Here is a 21,540-nt window from a genome sequence, read left to right as displayed (position 1 = left end):
AATCACTATATAGTGCATTCGCCATTTTTAGTGCTGTCCGAATCTACTAAGTCCAAAATCGAGTGCACTGGAAATTTCCCATAAGTCTTTGCAAAAACCTACATTGATGGTCACTAGATTAGCGGAAATAGACCACAATGCATTGCAGTCGATTTCAAATTTCAAACAATCAATTTCAAACAAAAAACTTGATTAAATGTGATATTTGAATAAATCAACCTCATTTTCCCCATCAGAACACAGTGGAGATTTAAATAAACGTCATGAAATCTTTGTTTCTATTAGTTTTTTCCCGTCGTGAAATCAGTGACGTCACATACGGTTTTTCGGAAAACGAAAGAAACGCAGTGAGCATCGTGTCAGAATTACCTTTAAAATCCAGGGTATTTATAGTCCCACACTATATCATTTTTTAGTAGTTAGGGGTTAGGGTGAGAATTCAGACAAAGCCATAGTCTCATTTTGTTCAAATCTTGTTCTAAAATGAGTCATTTCCACTTGTTATACAGTTTTTGGTCACTGTAATCAAAATGAACTACAATTAGGAAGATAAAAACTAAAAAAAATAAATAATTTGCTTAGAACTAGTAAAAACAATTTGAATGAATGAATGACAAAAAAAATCTTACTTTTGGGCTAAATATCATATAGCTATAACATTCAATTTGATCTAGTTCTATCTAACAGTTATCTTTTGGCTTATGTGTCCTTTTTTTGAATGCTTGTATGGAACTTCTTGTGTCTAGATTTTGATATCTCATAAAAGGTTTTGTAAGTAAAAATAACTTGCTGAGTGGACAGATAATTTTACTGTTTTCAAGTGATTTTTTTTTCTTAATATTTGTTTTTCCCTCTATTTTCAGGCTACTAATTTTTTCAGTGTAAGCACCATGCTCAGCAAGCATTACAAGTACAGGGAGGGGGGTTTACTCACAGTGGTCCAGCATCGATGAGAGACATCAAGGAGACCAAGGCCAGAGAGGCCAGCAGCAGTTGAAGAGCCCTCCTCATCCTCACCTTGCTCTGTTGACTGTGTGCAGCAGAACTCTACCACCACTTATTTGTAGCGTCCCGACTGCCCTTCCATCCCCTTTTCACATGTAGCAATCTTGTTCCTCCCCAAAGTGCCTATATACATAGAAGTACATGAACTAGGTAACACGTGGTTTACAGAAAGCAGTTGAGAAATTCAAATAAACGTTATCATTGTGAGGAAGAAGTCAAACATCCCCAAATCAATACATTTTAACCTAATTTTTAAGATTTTGATTCGTTGGCAAAATGATGGAAAGTTGTCTCTGCAGCAGATCTGCAGTGTCTCAGTTCTTGCTGTTTCCTTGGAGGGAAAGTCCTGAAGCTTGACCTTAATGTGGTTTTGGATTGACGAGCAAACATGAGACAGTGCTGCCACAAGTTGTCCTGATGTCAATACAGAGTTCTGGCAGGACTTTGTGCAGTTACCATACGATGGGAATTTCACAAACCTACAGTCGGTGGATGAAAGACATCTTGATTCTTTTTTTGTGAACTGCAGTGTTGATGGCAGATGTGCAGGTTGGTGTTTAGGCCAAAAAAGACGTTCAGTTTTGACAGTAAAAATATTTCTGCTGTTCTATTTTAGGAGTGACCTTGTTGAAAATGGACGTTCACCAGATGCAAGACCCCCCACACAAACAGGTAAAAGATAAACATGCTATGAGCAATTAATCCAAATTCAAAAATAATCAACAATGACATCAGACACTCAGATTAATCTGTTGTTTATCAAAATCATAAAAAATAAATATTATGAGAAATATCTCTACAAAATTAAAGGTAACCTAAAAAGACTAAAAATGGTGTGACCTCAGGAACATGTTTGATTCTGGTGTGTCTAACCAACATCACAGTTGTCTTTAAACCTGTACTTACTTAGTCTCCCTGCGTTGTGGCGAGAGGTGTTACTTCAAGATTCAATTTATTTATTGTCATTGTCACAGAATAACAACGAAATTGCGTTTAGAGCATCGGTACTCCATACTTCAAAAATAATAATAATAATAATAAGTAATAAATACCCCTCAGCCCAGTGTAAACATTTGGTCCAGTGAGAGACAGTTCCAGGGACGTTCAGACAGAAACCTGAGAAACATGAAAAAGTGCAACAATGCAACCAGTTCAGTCTTATTTTGATGTAGCAAATATGGTTATGATGTGTTGGTAGAGAGAGATAGAGGGGTGGCAAGGGAGAGAGAGAAAATTAGATATAATGCAACAATGAAACCAGTTCAAAGCTATTCAAAAGTTGGATATGGTTATTGTCTGTGAGAGGGGGGCAGAGAGCGGAGAGGGGCAGAGTTCAGAAGCCTCACAGCCTGTGGATACAGACTGTTGGCCAGTCTGGATGTTCTGGTCTGTATGGACCTGTACCTTTATTTGTGTTGCACTGAACAAGGACCACAAAAAGAAAAAGACAGTTCCTCAGAGAATTTAAAGGAAAATCATGGGGCATTTTAAAGGTTGAATATGCAATATATACTGCTCACAAAAATTAAAGGAGCACTTTAAAGAAGCACATTAGATACATCAGATCTCAATATGAAGTTGGATATCTATACAAATAACAACAGGGCAGTGTCTTAGGAACAAAAGGATGCCAAGTCTTTTAATGGAAATAAAAGTTTTCAGCCTACAGAGGCTCAATTGTGTTGACACCATAAAATCAGAGTGAAATGAAGATGTGGCAGGCTAGTCCATTTTTTCCAAAACTTAATTTCTGCAACTCAAAATGCTTTTCAGTATCTTGTGTGGCCCCCACAAGCTTGTATGCATGCTTGACAAGGTCGCGGCATGCTCCTATTGAGACGACGGATGGTGTCTTATGGCATTTCCTCCCAGATCTGTGTGAGGGCATCCCTGAACTGTTGTACATTCTGAGGAGCAACCTGGCGGTCCTTAATGGACCGAACCATAATGTACCAGAGATGTTCTATTGCAGGGGTGCCCATTACGCCGATCGCGATTGACTGGTCGATCGCAAAGGCATTGTGGGTAGATTGCATGGCATTGAAAAAAAAAGTTGGCGCTAGCCTATCATCAGTCCTCACAATGGTTGTGTCCAAATTCAGCGGGTGCATCCTCCTGAGAATCCCCTTTCTCTGACACACGCGTCACTGTGCATGTGCATACAATTGCGCTAAGTGCAGCAAAACTCTAACAAGCTAGCGAGTAAGAAAGGGGATAAAATAGAATAGAATAGATAGAATAGATTACTTTATTAATCCCGTAGGGGCAATTCAGTTAAAACAGCTCTCCAGCAAGAACAGATAAAGACATGACAGTAAAAAGCAAGACAAAACAACACAACAACACAAAACAGTGGATAGAATCGTAAGTAAAATAGTTTATGTAAAATAAATTAGTTAAAAGATGATTGTGAGACAGGTTCTACCCTACGGACGAGTGTAGCCACTCTGATTTAAAAGCTTTATAGCACTAGGTATAAAATATGTTGTGTACCTGTTTGTTTTCCTTGCTGGGACAATAAAACGACGCCCAGACGGTAACATTGAGAAACTACAGGAAAGGATGTTCATTTGTTTGAATAATGGTTTTTGCTCTCTGTACCACCTGCCTCTCCCACAGGGAGTTCATACTCTTCTGTTGAAGCCTGAAATGTGGCAAAGGGTTGAAAAGTTCAAGGGGGCCGAATACTTTCGCAAGGCACTGTATTTATGGCTCCACAACCAACCTGTGCAGACACCTGAGAACTGAGAGAATCTTCTCTAAAACAGAGCAGATCATCACTGAGAGAAGAAACAGATGACATCCTCAAAGCTTAATGTGAATAAAAGTCTTGATTTAGTGGTTTTTGCACAATTTAATTGATATTTGGGTTGTGGTTACAGAGTTTTATGTTGTTCACTTCAAATGTGTTTAAAAAGAAAAAAAGCTTAAAATGTGTAGAGTTAAAAACTGAATAGTTAATTGTTAGTTCTTTTACCATTCATTTTGTACATTCTATCTGGAAGGGATAAATAACAGCTTATACATAATTTACACTTTATATGAATGAAAACATATTTACATCATGAATTTTGTGCATAATCTTATATAGTAGTTTATAATGAATCAAACAAAGCAAACAACAACCTAAAAATCCATTTGGTAGCCAAAAGAGTTTTGGTAAAACAAATGCAAAAGAATTGAATTCTCATCACCATTGTGGAGGGAAACAAGAAAGGAACGTTGTTCTTACTTTGTCTGATAGTTTCGGAAGTATTTAAAAAAAAAAAAAAAAAAAAAAAAAACAAGGCCTCTGTTCAAATACTGGCTGGGGATTTGAAATAGAAACATCAACTGGGACCTTTCTGTGTGGAGTTTGCATGTTCTCCCCGTGCATGCGTAGGTTTTTCCTGTGGACTCCGGCTTCCTCCCACCGTCCAAAAACATGCTTCATAGGTTAATTGGTGACTCTAAATTGCCCCTAGGTGTGGATGTGTGAGTGAATGTGTGTGTGATTGTGGCCCTGCGACAGACTGGTGACCTGTCCAGGGTAAACCCCGCCTTCACCCATCAGTAGCCGGGTTACGCCAGGGTCACACCGGACGCGGAAGCGCCACGAAGCGGCACAGAACGGTGTCCGCTTCCATTCGGGGCCCATGTTAACCTATGGCGTCGTCCAGACCAGGCGCGGAGGGTCCGCGCAGTGCAGCGGAACGTTTCGGCGTCTGGTCTATTTTTTCTGCGAGCCACGAGCGCTCCGCGTCAATACTGCCAGGAAGTTGCATCAAAATACATGAGAAAATCCGGTTTATTTTCAAAATTGAACCAATTTTTCACAATAAAACGCTGCGATTGACAAATGTGATCATGTTTTTGTGTCTAAACAGACTGTAAAGATGAAAATATGCATACAATCAAAACACACTGACACGCGTGCGCGAGAGCCCCCACCCCGCACACCACAGATCTCAGGAGTAGGTGTGTTGGGCTGCAGGGTTCTGGGAGGAAAAAAAGCAGGGCAGAAGCTCAAGAAAACAGACAGACACGCATACGCACGCACAAACAGATCAATGAAGTGGAGTTCGGGGGCGGGGTCTGTGTCAACAGGGGCAGAGATCATCCCCTTTTATCAGAAACACGGGGTGATATCTTGGTTATTGACTTATTATCCACGATGCCCAAAAAAAAAAGCAATAGCTCTAGTAGAAGCGCCTGTCGACCATCGCGGAAAAATTCGCGTCTGGTGTGACCTGGAGAGCGGAGCGGACTCCGCGCGCACTCTGCTCCGCGCCGCTTTGCGGCACTTCCGCATCCAGTGTGACCCTGGTGTTAGGCTCCGGCACCCCCGCGACCCCGAAAGGAAAAAAAGTAGACAAGAAAAGAAAAAAAAAAAGAAAAAGGATCATTCATAAAAACTGATTATTTAGAAGTATTTTTTTAAGTCATTCATTAATGATAATAAATGTAGACTGTTTTGACGAGATTGATTAATGATGCTTCCCACTTATCTAAAAAAATGTACAGGAGATTGTGGATGCCTGTACATCAATACAGACTATTTTTTTTTACCTTTTTGGATGCTAGTGTGCCGCAGGATTTTTTTCATGGAAAAAGTCTACCTTGGCTCAAAAAAGGTTGAAAAACACTGGTTTAGCCTATGATTTAAGTGACAAGTTCATTTTATCAATCAACATCTATCTATCCATCCATCCATCCATCTTCTTGTCCGCTTCTTCCCTTTCGGGGTCACGGGGGTGCCGGAGCCTAACCCGGCTACTTATGGGCGAAGGCGGGGTACACCCTGGACAGGTCGCCAGTCTGTCACAGGACCTCAATCACACACACATTCACTCTCACATCCACACCTAGGGGCAATTCAGAGTCACCAATTAACCTATGAAGCATGTTTTTGGACGGTGGGAGGAAGCCGGAGTCCCCGGTGAAAACCCACGCATGCACGGGGAGAACATGCAAACTCCACACAGAAAGGTCCCAGCCAGGATTCGAACCGGGGCCTTCTCGCTGTGAGGCGAGAGCGCTAACCACTGCGCCACCGTGCAGCCCCCAATCAACATCTAGAATGAATGAAAAAAAAGCAGACCGTTAGTCAATCTAAACCCAATACTGACTTTCCAAATTATTCTGATGAAGAACAGGTTTCCAAAGCTGAAGACCCACAGCAACTTTAAACTTAATTACGGAGAAGCAAAAGGGTCAAAACTCTTACAGAGAAGAGCATTAATGGGCTTCAGCAGAAGTTCAACTACATTTTTGAAAAATGGATAACACATGCCAAATCATCTAAGCAGCTATTGTCACGATCAGAACCTTTAACTGAAGAACTTAATGATATTATGAGTGATGTTGCAGGCCTTTCTGCAGATGTGCAGCAAGCATACAATGACTTGCGCCAGCTCCTGATCAAGAAACAGGTGGCAAAGGGGATGTCTGTGTGCAGATCTCTAAGTTTATTGTATCCAAAGCATGAAATTACATGGAAGGAAATGGTTCAGAAGAGGACCAAGATTAGCCAGAAGTCAACTATCAGTAAGCCACACACTTCTGAACATTCCAGCAGATCCTCTGTAAAACACCAGGAAGCCCTGGCAGATTCAACTGCAAGCCAAGCTGTTTAAAAGGTGTTGGAGGAACAAGAAAGGGAACAAATAGAGATTGAAAGACTTGAAGTTTAAGTTAGGAAAAGAGCAGCAGAACAACAAGCCTTAGCCAAGAAACTTTGCTTAGAAAGAGAAGCAGAAAAACTTGGGCTGAGAACGAAAAGATAGGAAGATGAAGTTAATCTCAAAGCTAAACAAGAGCAAGATTATATAGCCCTGCAAAGGTCACTCGAGGAAAGGGAAAGAAACCTGCAGCACTTAGAAAAGTGAAAGATCTACGTGAAGCTCAAGCAAGAATGGAAGTGTATGACAAAATGAGTGTTACAGAAAAACATCACTGTCAAACATGAGTCACAAGAATGTTACAAGTGTTAAAATGAAGTAAGATCTGTTGAGAAGATCAACATTCATCAATCAAAGAAGCTAAAGAAAAGAAAAGTTTTAATTCCTGTTTTGGCAGCGTACAGCCAACGAGGTATGTTTATTATGAGTGTGAACATTTATTATTGAGTTTGTATTTACTTTGATGAAAATTATTGTTTTGTTTGTGTTTTCTATAGTTTTCATGGTGTGTAAGACTTTAATACTATGGAAGCGTCTATGACTCATAATTTAAAAATGCTAATTCATTTTCACATGCTTCTGGGTCACGAGCAGACGTGTGCCTCCAAGTTTCTTCAACTCTTCGGCTTTCAAAGTCTTTTAAAGTTGCTCATAAGCGACTTTAATCACCAAGCTACTGCAAAACAACGACCACAATGAGGAGAGTTGAACATGGCACCGAAGAAAAACTTTGAAGCAGATTTGACGGAGCTCAAAATCGCACCCGCTGACATTCAAGCTAAGCAAACCTCTGTTCTTCTGCATGATGCTAAGCTATCAGCGCTGTTGGAGCTTGAGGCTAAGCTATCACCACTGTTACAACTTGTGGAAGATTTCCGACAAGAAAAGACACGTAACGAGCAACGAGATAATTAGCAAGATCTCCTGGAGAGTAGAATGCATGACATGGATCAACAAGCATGGATGAATAATGTGATTCTCACGGGACTTCAACGACAACTACCAGCGTTAGCATGAATGCTAACGGAGCTGTGATGAATGCTAATGCGACCGTGGAGAATCAAGTTAGGGTATTTCTTGCGTCTAAAAGAATTTCCTTGGACCTAAATACTGTTGAGGTCTGTCATCCGCTTCTTTGGAGAAAGAATACGGATAAACCAGTGATCCTGATCCAGTTTATGAATCGTAGGCACAAGACAGCTCTGATTAAACAACTAAAACACCTGAAGGGTTTGACTGTGTATTTCAACAATCATCTATCCAAATAACATGCCGATCTGGCGAAGCACGCGAGGCTCCTGCACAAGAGGAAACAGATCCATTCAACATGGATCCAGAACTCCAGAATCTTTGTCAAACCTCTCGGACCACCGGACCAGACAAAGCCTCTGGAAATAAAATCCATGAAAGATTTTGAGAACTGTGGGATTACGCATGTTTGAACCTTTAATTCAAACAAAATGTGAAAAGTGAACTCAGAAACCACTGAATGTGAACTTTGACCCGATTCTGAGCTGCTGAACTCGAGCACATTTCACTTGAAACAAGATCTTCACAGCCTCTTAGTCATAACAATGAAGAACCGTTATGAGGCCTTAAACTTGTTCCTAAGCTGTGATGTAGCACTGATTCTGCTCAAATTCCTGATCTTTTTTTCTTTTCAAATGTTTACTTTTTGTATTATTATAATCATTCTTTGATGAAAACAATCTTCACAAAGTGTCTCTTTTTTAATGAGAATATTTTGAAAAAAATGTTTTGCATTAACAAATGAAGATGATTTTTACTTATTAATTTTTGTATAATTAGAATAATTATTTGATGAATGCAATCTGGACAAATTCCTTTTTGTATTATTACAATGACATTTTGATAAATACTATCTGCACAAATTGTCTTTTAATGAGAATATTTAGATTATTGTTACTGATTAATATAAATGATTTGTCTGTGGATGTTTTGAAACCTGATTACATTACTGATATTAATGATTCTTCATAACCTGAATTTATTATTGTAGTGTATAATTATTTGATACAAAGTTCTGAACCGGATATTAATAATTCATGTAGAGAAAATGGTATGGTCGGGCCGGGGTAGGATTATATAAATTCGCTTCCTCCCACTTCCTTTCAAGCGATCTACTTGTGATTCAATATGAGGTTTTTTTTTCATGTAGTATTCCTGATTGCTTGAAATAAACAATTTCATTCCTTCATTCATTTATTCACATTGTACTTGCATTACTTGCCTCTTGATTTTAAATTAAAAAGGAATTATCGGAATGGCTTTTTCTTTTTCTTCTTCAACACAGCTCATTCTGCAACTTAATTATAATCCATCCATTTTCCTGACCGCTTTGTCCCTGTCGGGGTCGCGGGGGTGCCGGAGCCTATCCCGGCTACTGAAGGGCGAAGGCGGGGTACACCCTGGACAGGTCGCCAGTCTGTCGCAGGGCCACAATCACACACCCAATCACTCTCACATTCACACCTAGGGACAATTTAGAGTCACCAATTAACCTATGAAGCATGTTTTTGGACGGTGGGAGGAAGCCGGAGTCCCCGGTGAAAACCCACGCATGCATGGGGAGAACATGCAAACTCCACACAGAAAGGTCCCAGCCGGGAGTCGAACCGGGGCCTTCTTGCTGTGAGGCAAGAGCGCTAACCACTGCGCCACTGTGCAGCCCACCAACTTAATTGAAATGATAAAGGAAACGGCATTTGATATTTAATTTTCATAAAGTTCTCTGGTAAATTTGTACCAAAATTCAATCAGAAATATCAAATTTGAAACTTAATTTGGATTAATAGAAATGTTTTTTCATTTTCAAAATGTACCTGCAATATTTGTCTCTTAGATAAAATGAAAAAGGAATCCTCAGAACGGCATTTTCATTTTTTATTTATCACTGCTCGTTCTGCTACATAATTAGAGTGACTGAATTAAAGTGAAGATTGCTTTTTCGTTGTCACATTCTGCCGTGGAATAAGTGTCTCAAAAATCTGTTTGAGTCTGGGGTGAGCAGAGCTCCTCCTCCTCTGGCTTGGTTTGTGCTGTCGGGAAGTGACATGCTGTTCTCATTGATTTATATAGAGAAAGGGGGAATAAAGGAAAGAAGAGGAGGAAAACAAGCTCAAAGCTGAGGTTTATCATTTACAATTAATTTGCATTTTTTAAAACCTTAAAGACTGAGAAAAGCGAGACACACTGTTGATAGTTTGACAGTCTTTTCCTACCGCCGCGTTCTCTGGCTGCAGCCCAATCCAGCCAACATGTCCAGCGGAACTCAGACGCTGAATATGCCGGCAGACAGAAAGCTATGCTTGGGCTGTATCATGCTTAAACCTCCAAAACTTTTGGATATTTTACCTATTTTCGCGCGGCGAAAGAGGGGCGGGCTATGCACATTTTTCGTGTGAATTGGTAACTACGGCCCGGTCCGTAACAGAAACAATGTAGTGCCAGAGTATGTTGCAGACAGTATTTATTTATTATGATTCTCAAACCCTGAATAAAATCCAGTTATAATAAAAAATAATTGTTCCATGGTGGGATTCAAACAGGAGGCATTGGCGTGGCGGACTGTAGCGCTCACCACTATGCCGCAGTAGCTACATTTCATGTGAACATCTGTGCACAATAATATCAAAACTCTAGGAATCCCGAAGAAACATTTACAAAATGACACTGTTCCATTAATCCATACCTTTGCAATAAAGCACAAACCAATTTAGGTGATAAGTCATTAAAAACACAGCTCTGGATAAGAACAATTTTTTTTTATTTGGTTCACAAAAAGCTGGGCTGAAAGTAAGCAGACTTTCAGTAAAAGAATTTGAGGCTGAGCGCCACACTGGGGAGAGATCAGCTGTGCAGTCGGTTTTCCCTGTACAACACTTGACAGAAACCGCGGTCGCTCTTATGGAAGAAAACAATGAAAATTGAAACTCAAACTGAGAGCAGGCAGCACCTTCTTTGGATGTTTGGATTGTTTTTATTGGTGAATCGGTCAGTTTATTCAATTCTCTACATTTCTCCCTCTCTCTCTCCTGGCCTGTGCTCTCTTGCATCCATAACAAAAAAAGATATATATATGTAGCGAGTTGATTTTTTTTTTAATGAACATTCTCAAAACTTTATTTACAGTGACTATTTAATTTTAAACAGATTTTTATGTCAGGGATAATACCCGACAAAGTGTGCGTTATGAGAAATTAATGCACGACGCGGAGGCCTAAACCGTCCGACGTGAAGCGGAGGACGGTTGCCTCCGTGAAGTTAACGTTAATTTCTCATAATGCACTCTTCGAAGGGTATTATCCCGCTTATACCATGGTCATTTACAAAATAAATAAACATTTAATCAATATTTAGTACTTTATTCTTGTTATTTCTTTGGTTTTGCTCATTTTTTCTCAAAAAGCGGACTATTTGATCCGTGATGCGGTTTGTTGTCACGCTGACATGGAACACGGCATGAAGCCGGAAGCCGTTACAGACCTCAGCTGCAGCGGTAAAGTGTTGCTGATTTGAAAGAAAGACCCGGACAAATTAGGATATTTTTTTTCTTTTTCTGACGTTAAGCCTTCAGTGAGCAGCTAGAACATAAACAGAACACAATCAGCTTCTGTCTGTGTTTCATTTCACGGCAGGTTCGTTCTTCTGAGCTGCTCTAAAATGAGAAACTCCCTCTTGTGGTGAAACAGAAGACTACACCTTTCATGTCGAGTGGTGTTTTATTAGAAGGAGAATAACCAATTTGTCAATATTAATTTACCTTACAAAATGAGAGGAATATAATTGCTGGTCGCTACAATAAGTTAAATAAAGCATCAGTTCAGAGATAAAGTTCATCCATTACTGCTTGTTTTGTCCAGACGATGAAGGAAAAACATGTTTTAAAGAAGCCTGCGCAGTGATATCGAACGTTTGGTCTGTGTGACCGGAACTTCTTTTTTAGGTGTGCGTTATTACTGTGCATTATCACTTTTTAATGCACACCCAGCAGCCAATCAGAATCGAGTATTCACCCAGACCATGGTATAATTGGGGTTAAACAGTGTAACATTGTATTTTATATTTATTTAATATTGTAATTGTTTTAGTAATTTTAGTTCCACCTTGTTACCTGTTGCGCAGGGAAGATAATTGGTGCGACACACCCTCCCTTTAGCACGTGCAGCAGCCCCTCCTTCCTCAGTTGGAATGAGCGGTGCCTGCTGGTGAGTTGTCTTTTGCGTTCTCCCGATATTTTAAATTAGCTGGTATAAAACTTATGTTAGCCTCTTGATTATATTGGACTTAGATGTTTTTGATTATAAAACTCCTGTTTAATGGTTTACATTTATTTTTAATTCCTTTTATATGGTTTTTCACCACCAATTTTGATATCAGTATTTTCTTTCGATCATGAAGGGAGCTGCAGGCGTGTCCACCATTAATCCTCGTTTTTCCTGTGCTGTTTTAAGGTTGGTTTCTGCCATTTTGTTTCTAAAATGACTCTTATTGTTTTATTTGGGTGATGTTTTATTTACTTCCAAAGAAGTGTTTTCATTTTCTTATTTTTCTTGTAATGTATATGAATATTTTTTTTTGGTTTTGTTTAAATATATTGTGAACATTGTACTTTTGTTGAACTTCTATAAATGTTAATCTCAGTTGGAATGAGCGGTGCCTGCTGGGAGCTGCAGGCGTGTCCACCATTAATGCCCGTTTTCCTGTGCTGTTTTAAGGCATTAAAGAAGCATTGCCCAGGATTCAGTCTCATCTCCCTCCTTGCCAATCGGCGACCATACTGAACCTGCTACATATATATGTGTGTGTATAATCCCACCCCTGCTCTACCTTACTATTTTCCTGTTTTTATGTTCTTTATGTCTAATCAGATATTTATACTTTCTTCTTCCGGCACTCACCAAGAGCGGACGCTTTTCTCTGAATTGCCTTATCTATCTCCCTACCAAGGCTCTTTGTCTCGTCTCCCCAGTCGTACTGTGACTACTCAGTTTTTCTCACTTTCAAGAACTATGGTAACAGGATTTAGTGGGTGGGTCCCAAAAACAGACTGATCAGAACTGGCAAGTATTCATTTATTCAATAAAGTGCAGTAGGCCAGGGCTCCTCGGTCCACCGAGAGGGGGAAGGGGTCAGGCACACTAGGGCAGAGGAGCAGAGTTATTATTCAGTTCCAAAGGAGCTTCCAAAAGAGTCTTATTGGCACTCACTCTGTTGTGGAGAAGGTGAAGCACAGAATTCCACTTGTGTGCTTGAGGACATCCAGGAAGGGAGAAGAAGAGAGAGAGAGAGAGAGACCACAGGGCAACAGCACTAGATCCAGGAAATAAATCCAAGTCTGTCCTGACAAAGTTCATGAAGGCAAAACAGGGCGCAGAGGACAGCAGCTTTGGCAGGCTGGAGTCCCATGAAGGCAGGAGATCTTCTGGCACAGTTTAGCAGGGCAGCTCCTGCTATAAAGGCAGCCACACAGGTGATGTCAATAAGGCAGATCACCTGTGAGGCTGAGGCATGGCCATGACATATGGATCTGATCTGCTGGGCTGCGAATGCAATTGACCAAATTTATTCCACCATGCGAGGTGGGAAAGCGGATCCTACCTGCCCAGGGAGCACGTCTGCGGCTGGATATGTGAATGATCCTTGGGGCAAATGGAGAATTTTCTGCCTGTCGCAACTCTCTCTGGAAGATGTTGAAGATGTTTACATCATTTGATTACTGGTCTCCGGCTTTCTGCTGATTGGAACTGGTGGAACCTGGATGTACTGTAACGTGACGAAGTGGCTCTCAGACAAAGGCGGACTGGGAGTGCTTTGCGCTGGGACGCAGAGAGACGTACAGACTCAGACTGAGAAATTGAATGGACTGGAGGCCAAGATCAATGCTCTGTCTGCCCGCGTGTATCGCATCGAAGTCTCCCTTGGAAGGCTGGAAACCATCATGGAGCGAGTGTCGGCTCAACTTGGAGGGAATCAAGAAAATTGACCAGATCTGTGAATTTCTCCGCCATAACGCAGCACCTGGACTTCAGCAGGCAGACAGAAAGCTTTGTCTGTCTGCGAGAAAACAAACATCTCTAATCAGGAACGCTCCCTAACTGTACCAAAACAACTCCGCTGAAGGTGTGAGAAACTGAGCCCGTCGTCATGGTAATCTGCATTCCTCCCCTGCCATGACCTTCACCACAAATTCAACGCCTTGGTGACTCTCTTATGTCTGATCTTGTTCGGGTTGTACTGGAACAAATTTCGTTGTCAGTGAAAGCTGTGCATACGAAAAACATAATCTCACACCCCCCACTTATAAAGGTGCGCTGCTCACTGCTGCACCTCAGTCAACTTTGAACTGTATTGTGTACCTCTTGTGGACCTTTTGTCTCGTGAAATAATGTGCTTCAATGTTGATGTATTTTTGCTTGTACTTTTAACTCATGCCGCCCTCCTGCGGCAGGGGCTGAAGATACTTGATTTTTTACATCTTTTCCTGTAACCTCATGTGTCTTTTCTGGGCGATAAAACGCCGTCTAGCGGCTGCTGCCCACCACAATGAATTTCCCCCCGGGGATTAATAAAGTATATTTGATTTGATTTGATTATACATTACCAATATGGATTCAGGTCATCAAGAATCCTTAAGTATCCATAAATCACCTTACAATGATTAAATGCATTAAGATTATGTAACTAGGTATACATTATTTTAGAAATCATCATAACTTGTACGGATCAAATATTCAAAATACATACAGGGTATTTGTCAATAGAAATATTATAAATCACATCTTGGGTAACCAAGTAAAGTAAATGATTAAACCACTTCACTTTAACCATCTTCAATAATTGATTTAAGTAATTGTATTATTATAATGATATGGTAATGCTGAGAAATAAAAGGTCCATATTCTGTCAGTTGTCCAAGGTTGGTATTTGTTCTTCTGCTGCCTGATTGACAGCCATCCTTCTGAATTTTACAGAGTTCATATTTTTTTCACTGTAATGTCTGCAGATACTGTTTGTCAAGGTCCTTGCCCCTCTGCAGCTGAATAAGTTGAGGTTAAGTTGTCAGAACTCAGCTGAAAATCAGGGACACAGTTGACTTTCAGAGACAGTGCACATTCCAGACGCCACAATTTTCTGGAAATCAAATTGGACGGTTTTATTTATTACTTCATGTGTTTGCTAAGATGTCTGTAATCACGCCCTTCTCAAAGGCTTTCATGTTGTTGTCAACCTAAATCTTGGACCGGTCCGGTGGACCAAATGGTTTAGTGAAGACCATGCAGCTCATCACCCAAGTGTTTTGAATCTGCTTGCCATTCCTTAGAACCCTGGCATGTTTAGCAATTTTAGCATTCCTTTACGGTCATTCACTTGCTCATCTGATCCCAACTGGCAGATTTGCTTGTCTTTTTTGTTTTCCTCTTCTCATATTTCAATGCTCCTTAAAGTTCCTGGAAACATTAGCTTTCCAAACTTGTGATTTAGCCTTGCGAGGCGTTATTTAAGCCGAATGTCAGGATCTAGTATTATTATGCTGCTACCATACTCCTGGTCCCACTGGAAGTCTTTGATTTTTTTCTTTGTTTCATCAGAGCTACCTTGTGCTATTGATTCACAAACCTGATGATAATAACTGGTTTATCTGTCTCCTTTTTTCTGGGTAGTGGGTGGCTTGTCTTGATGGTATTTAGATCCAGGGGAATCCTTTTAGACTTGAGAAATGATTCAGCTTGACGCTCGATGCTATTACCAGGATCACAATCATTGCTAGCAGTTTTGCATCCAAGTACACATGGATCCCACAAGACAGAATAAGGGATACCAGTCATCATAATATGATAGAACATATTTAACAATTTGAACCGTACTCCTTAGCTTCTAGCCTTGGTACCTTTCCACCTGGTCTTCTGGACACACAGTATGTCTACCTTCCTCCTCTGCATCATGTCAACTAACTCTACATTTTCCTGTCACAGTTCCAATCTTCAAAGTCCCAACTCTTAGTCCAATACTCATGACTTTCCTCTTCTCTCTCTTCCTATGGATCCACCTTCCTTATCTCCTATTTTTGTCCAACAGTTGTCCAATTCCCATCGACAGCCCTGATTCGCATATTTGGTTTGGCAAAGATTTTACATCCGATGCCATTCCCGGAACAACTTTCTCCATTTACTCAAGTTAGGGACAGACTCGAAACCCTGGCTTTGGACCCCAAACTATTTTTCTTGTAATTTGTATTTTAAGTCGGGCTGCACGGTGGCGCAGTGGTTAGCGCTCTTGCCTCACAGCGAGAAGGCCCCGGTTCGACTCCTGGGACCTTTCTGTGTGGAGTTTGCATGTTCTCCTCTTGCATGCATGGGTTTTCACCGGGGACTACGGCTCCCTCCCACCGTCCAAAAACATGCTTCATAGGTTAATTGATGACTCTGAATTGCCCCTAGGTGTGAATGTGAGAGTGATTGTGTGTGTGATTGAGGCCCTGCGACAGACTGGCAACCTGTCCAGGGTGTACCCCGCCTTCGGCTCCGGCACCCCCGCGACCCCGAAAGGGAAGAAGCGGTCAAGAAGATGGATGGATGGATGTATTTTAAGTCACTGTGTTATCAAACTTCTAACCTTATCCTTTGCATTTTTAATTAGATAAGATAAAAGAAAAAATCCCAAACAGCACAGGTTAGTACATTTTATCCTACAAACATTTTTAACAGAAAATAAAAAACACACAAAGGAGATTTTTTTTCTCTTTATTGCTGACATGCAAACACCCTGTACTGTTCCAGCATCTCATCTAAGCCCAGACATGTGTCTCTGTGTTCATCCCCTTGACACTCCTCAGCTGTTGGCCAATACTCAATCCAAGTTCTCTCTCCAAGGACGTACTGATATCTGAAAGCCAAGAGGAAGTGGATGAATGATTAAACCTCAGTAACAGATTATAAAGTGATAACCACAAGTGAGTTGAAGTCATATGAGTTGCATGGAGATACTAGTTGACACTGACATGTATAAACCAGACTTACGTTTGCTGTTTTTCATCCCTGTATATGTCTCCGGATGATCCCATGATCAGGTATGTTTTGCCTTTCAGCAGATTCAAAGCTTCTCTACAATGGGGGTAATTGACAAATTCCCGCAGGTTTCGCATGGGGCTAACATCTGTACTTCCTGTAACAACAAAAATGGAAAAGATGTGTATGTGTGTGTGTATATATACAGTATGTGTGTGTGTGTATGTTTGGGGGGGGTTATGGTGAAACAAATGCTTGATTTGAATTTCAGGCAAAAACCATGACAAATTTAGGTGTCAACTGTGGAGTTATAAAATCCAGCCCAAATGTGTTTGACCTGGATACAGTCTATAACTGGGTCCTTAAGAAGGGTGGCTCTAGCAGTTTTTGATACAAGACCTGGTAAATACCAGAGACTGTTGTTTATGTAGCCAACAGAAACTCCAACTTGGATGTAGTGTGATACCACAAGACATACCCCTTGCTATTGATTCAAAGCCAAAGGAAGGACAGGTATGTTTTTGAGAATATAGGAATACCCTCTCTGCTTTGTGCTGATGTGCTCGGCATGGAGAAGCCAATGATGAAAATCAGCAACTCCAAGTTTGTAGCCATGGTTCCCAAACAGAACAAGATTGCCTTCCCTCTTCTGCTTAGAATGAATCACTCTGAAGTGGTCAAAGTTTGATTGCTTTTGCATTCTGTTTCCAAATGACAGACACATGAAATATGAGATTAACTTATAAAATAGTGTTTGCAGTCATGAGTTTCATTCAGACATTAATAACGTTATGCCCACTTTCATCTGTGCAACATTAATCATCTCCGCCCTTCTCTCACTGTCAATGCGGCTTCTATCTTGGTTAACAGGTTGGTCACTTCTCTCCTCAACTACTGTAACTCTCCCAAACAAAACTCTCAACAAGCTACAACTGGTCCAGAATTTAGCTGCCCGCATCGTCTGTAGAACTTCAATCTGTGATAATATCAACCCTGTCTCAGGCAACTGCACTGTCATGGTTCAACCACCAGAGGGAGCGCTCACCTGAGTTCTGAACTCTTCACCTGCCCTCACCTGGAGTAATCTTCATCAGCTGTTTCCCATCACCTCATCACTGCCATAGTATTTAGTCTGGCTTCTCACCACAGCTCACTGCGAAGTCTTGTTTCCCCTGCATACAGTCCAAGCGTTTTCTCCTATGCCTGTCTCCTTGTGTTTTGACTCCTGCCTGAGTCCTCGACTCTCCGCCTGGCCCCTGTGTTTTGACCTCAGCCTGTTTTCTGACCACGCCTTGCCTTGTCCTGTGTCTTCATTAAAACCTTTCGTTTGCACATGAATCCACATGTCTCTGCCTCTTCGTCACAGAAGACTTCGCCAGCCTCAGATCCAGCAACAAGTGTTCCCACGCCAACAAACCCAGGAGGTTTTGCTACCGTGCTACTGGAGCACGGTTGTCAACTTCACCAGCTAACTGCAACCACTAACGCCATCATGGAACAGCTTCTTGCCAATCCAGCTGTTGACGCTATACCTGCAATTTCCCGGTCCTTACCTTCCATGCCAATGGGTCCGGAGAGCCCTCCAGCTGCTGCCACTCCTGTGTCCGGTCCACGTCTGTCCTTACCGGATAAATTCCCAGGGAAACCTGAACACTGTAATGGTTTCCTCAAGCAATGTCAGCTGTTCCTGCATCAACAAGCTCATCTTTACCCCACTGAAGAAGCCAAGGTCTCCTTCCTGTGTTCGCTGTTATCCGGTGAAGCTTTGGAGTGGTTGGCTGCCGTTTGGTCAGGAGGCTCATTACCCTTCCATTCATATGATGCCTTCACTCAATTGTTACATGCCGTATTTCACCATGAACGAGAGAGGCTCATGCGCGAAAACCTCTGTCTTTACTGTGGGAGTCCCAGTCATCACCCACCCGACCGTCCCCCCAGACGGTCGGGTGGGCCGGTGAGTGATAACTTTCCTCCTTTTGAAATACCTATCACTCTTAACATAGCAGACAGAAGTATAGCAACATCAGCCATGATAGATTCAGGGGCAGCAGGAAATTTTATTGACTTGGTGTCTTCTCATGCTAATGCTATCCCTGTGCTGCCGTGCGATGCACGGGTGGCAGTTTCTGCCTTAGTTGGTCGCCCTCTGGGTTCTGGAAGGATCAAGTTCATCACTCCAGCCATCCGACTTGAGATCCAGGACCACCATGAAGACCTCAGATTCTTCACTATTGACTCTCCTCACTGTGCCGTCATTCTGGGTTTGCCATGGCTTGAGACACACGACCCTAGCATCACCTGGTCTACTAAGGAACTGAACTTCACGTCCAGCGTCTGTCGGGACCACGTCTGGAAACCACAAAACTCGGCGCCCAAGCACTCTCCACCTCATCAGGTAGCCACCTCCAAGATCGTCACACATGATCCAGAGCTAACACCTGACTTTTTGCCTGCTCAATACAGGAATTTGCTGGAGGCCTTTAGCAAACGCAATGCTACACGTCTTCCTCCCCACCAGTCGTATAACTGTCCAATTGAACTGCTGCCTGGAGCCACTCCAATGAGGGGAAGGGTGTTTCCCCTGTCCCAACCGGAAACTGAGGCCATGCAGAACTATATTCAGGAAGAGCTGCAAAAAGGATTCATATGACCATCCACGTCACCTGCCTCAGCAGGGTTCTTTTTTTTCAAAAACTAGAATGGCGGCCTGCGTCCCTGCATAGACTTCAGGAGTCTGAACGATGTAACGGTCAAATACTGCTATCCGTTACCTTTGGTTCCAGCAGCATTGGAACAATTACGCCAGGGACACTTCTTCAGAAAGCTAGATTTACGCAGCGCATACAATCTCATTTGCATAAAGGAAGGGGATGAGTGGAAGACTGCCTTCTCCATGACATCTAGACACTATGAGTATCTCGTCATGCCATTTGGACTGTGTAATGCCCCTTCTGTTTTTCAGGCGTTTGTCAACGACATATTCAGGAACATGCTACAGCACCACGTCATTGTCTACATTGACAACATCTTAGTATATTCAAACACCTTTGAAGAGGACGTAACCCATGTTCGTCAGGTTCTCCAACGACTGATAGACAACAATCTTTACGTCAAGGGTGAGAAGTGCAAGTTCCATACCACTTCTATATCCTTTTTGGGGTACGTAATTAGTTCCCAAGGGGTCACCATGGATCAGGGTAAAGTGGATGCAGTGTTACAATGGCCTCACCCTAAACCGTCAAAGACTTGCAGCATTTCTTAGGATTTGCCAACTTCTATTGTCGGTTTATGAGGGGCTTTAGTGTCGTTGCAGCTCCTCTCACCTCCCTTTTGAAAGGTGCAACCAAAGTCCTCCGGTGGACTCCAGAAGCCTCCTTCACTTTTAACATGTTGAAAACACGCTTCTCTCAATCGCCCATCTTACATCACCCAGATCCCACCAGTCCATTTGTTGTCGAAGTAGTTCCTTCTAATACAGGAGTGGGGGCGATTCTTTCCCAACATCATGGTTCTTCACCTAAAATGTTCCCATATGCGTACTTCTCACGCAAACTCACTGGCCCTGAACAAAATTACAACGTTGCTTATCGAGAGTTGCTAGCCATGAAAGAAGCATTCACGGAGTGGAGACAATGGCTGGAGGGGGTATCCCTGCCTTTCCTCTTTCTGACAGACCACAAAAACCTGGAATATATCAAAACGGCAAAAAGGTTGAATTCAGGACAAGCTCACTGGTCCCTGTTCTTCTCCCGCTTCCATTTTCAGATCTCCTATCGCCCTGGCTCCAAGAACGGAAAGGCGGATGCTCTCTCTCGTTTGTATGAGAAGGACTACAAGGTTTCCCAAGAACCTGAGAATGTGGTGCCCACCTCCATCATCATGGCCCCCATCCAGTGGGACATCATCACTGAACTCACTGATTGCAATGCCGCCAATCCACCGCCGCCGTCATGTCCGCCTAATTGTGTCTATGTTCCACCACCTTACCGGACACCTCGTCCATGACACTCCGGCGGCTGGTCATCCAGGTATGGCAGGCACTCAAGCCCTGGTCAAGAACACCTTCTGGTGGCCCACCCTGCAGGCCGACGTTCCACAATTCGTCATGGAGTGTGCCACATGCCAGATGTCCAAGTCCCCTCGACAACTCCCAGCTGGTTTGCTGCAACCTCTACCCATTCCTCATCGTCCCTGGTTCCACATAGCAGTGAATTTCAGTACAGACTAACCTCGCTCTCAAGGTAATACTACCATTCTATCCGTTATTGACCGTTTCTCCAAGGCATGTCGTCTCATTCCTCTTCCCAAGCTTCCCACAGCCATGGAGACAGCAGAACACCTGCTGACTCACGTCTTCAGTCATTACGGGCTTCCTGAAGACGTATTGGACCGTGGACCACAATTCACATCCAGGGTGTGGCGGGAGTTGTGTAAGGGACTTGGAATCAACGTCAGCCTCACGTCTGGATACCATCCCCAGTCAAATGGCCAAGTGCAACGTCTCAATCAGGAGGTCACCCAGTTCCTCCGCACTTACTGTAGTCGGCACCAGGAGGAGTGGAGTCGGTTTCTGGTCTGGGCTGAATACGCCCAGAAATCATTAAAGAAAGCTGCCACTGGACTCACACCCTTCCAGTACGTTTTAGGAGTGCAGCCGCCATTCTTTCCCTGGTCTGGAGAATCCACTGAGTTGTCAGCAGTAGACGAATGGTTTCGGCAGTGCGAGGAGACGTGGAGAGTAGCCCATGTTCAGCCCCAACATTCGGTTCGTCGATCCCAGATCCAGGCTGATTGACATCGTCGCGAGGGACCCAACCTTGTGCCGGGTCAATGGGTCTGGTTGTCCA

The 21,540-nt window shown here is 42.4% G+C and overlaps 2 protein-coding genes across 3 annotated transcripts in view; both read right to left on the bottom strand.

Annotated features, from left to right (window-relative positions):
- Positions 1-1,093, bottom strand: part of LOC112137454 (complement C3) — a gene marked incomplete in the record, with an annotated part of 60,536 nt that extends 59,443 nt beyond the window's left edge. Inside the window, 1 exon segment of the mRNA XM_024259792.2 lies at positions 935-1,093. Coding sequence (XP_024115560.1) covers positions 935-1,011 — 77 coding nt within the window.
- LOC112137455 (complement C3) overlaps positions 1-21,540 on the bottom strand; it is a 132,518-nt gene that overhangs the window by 59,421 nt on the left and 51,557 nt on the right. Inside the window, exons 39-40 of one of the 2 annotated variants that reach the window (XM_036211637.1) lie at positions 16,706-16,850; positions 16,430-16,571 (exon numbers count right to left, since the gene is read on the bottom strand). In XM_036211637.1, the coding sequence (XP_036067530.1) occupies positions 16,430-16,571; positions 16,706-16,850 (287 nt within the window). Of the gene's footprint in view, positions 1-16,426; positions 16,572-16,705; positions 16,851-21,540 lie in introns of those variants that run through there. The other variant, XM_024259793.2, reaches the window with a different exon arrangement.

Source organism: Oryzias melastigma, linkage group LG1 (genome assembly GCF_002922805.2).
Source record: "Oryzias melastigma strain HK-1 linkage group LG1, ASM292280v2, whole genome shotgun sequence".
NCBI lineage: Eukaryota > Metazoa > Chordata > Actinopteri > Beloniformes > Adrianichthyidae > Oryzias > Oryzias melastigma.
This window is presented reverse-complemented; position numbering and strand designations above follow the sequence as displayed.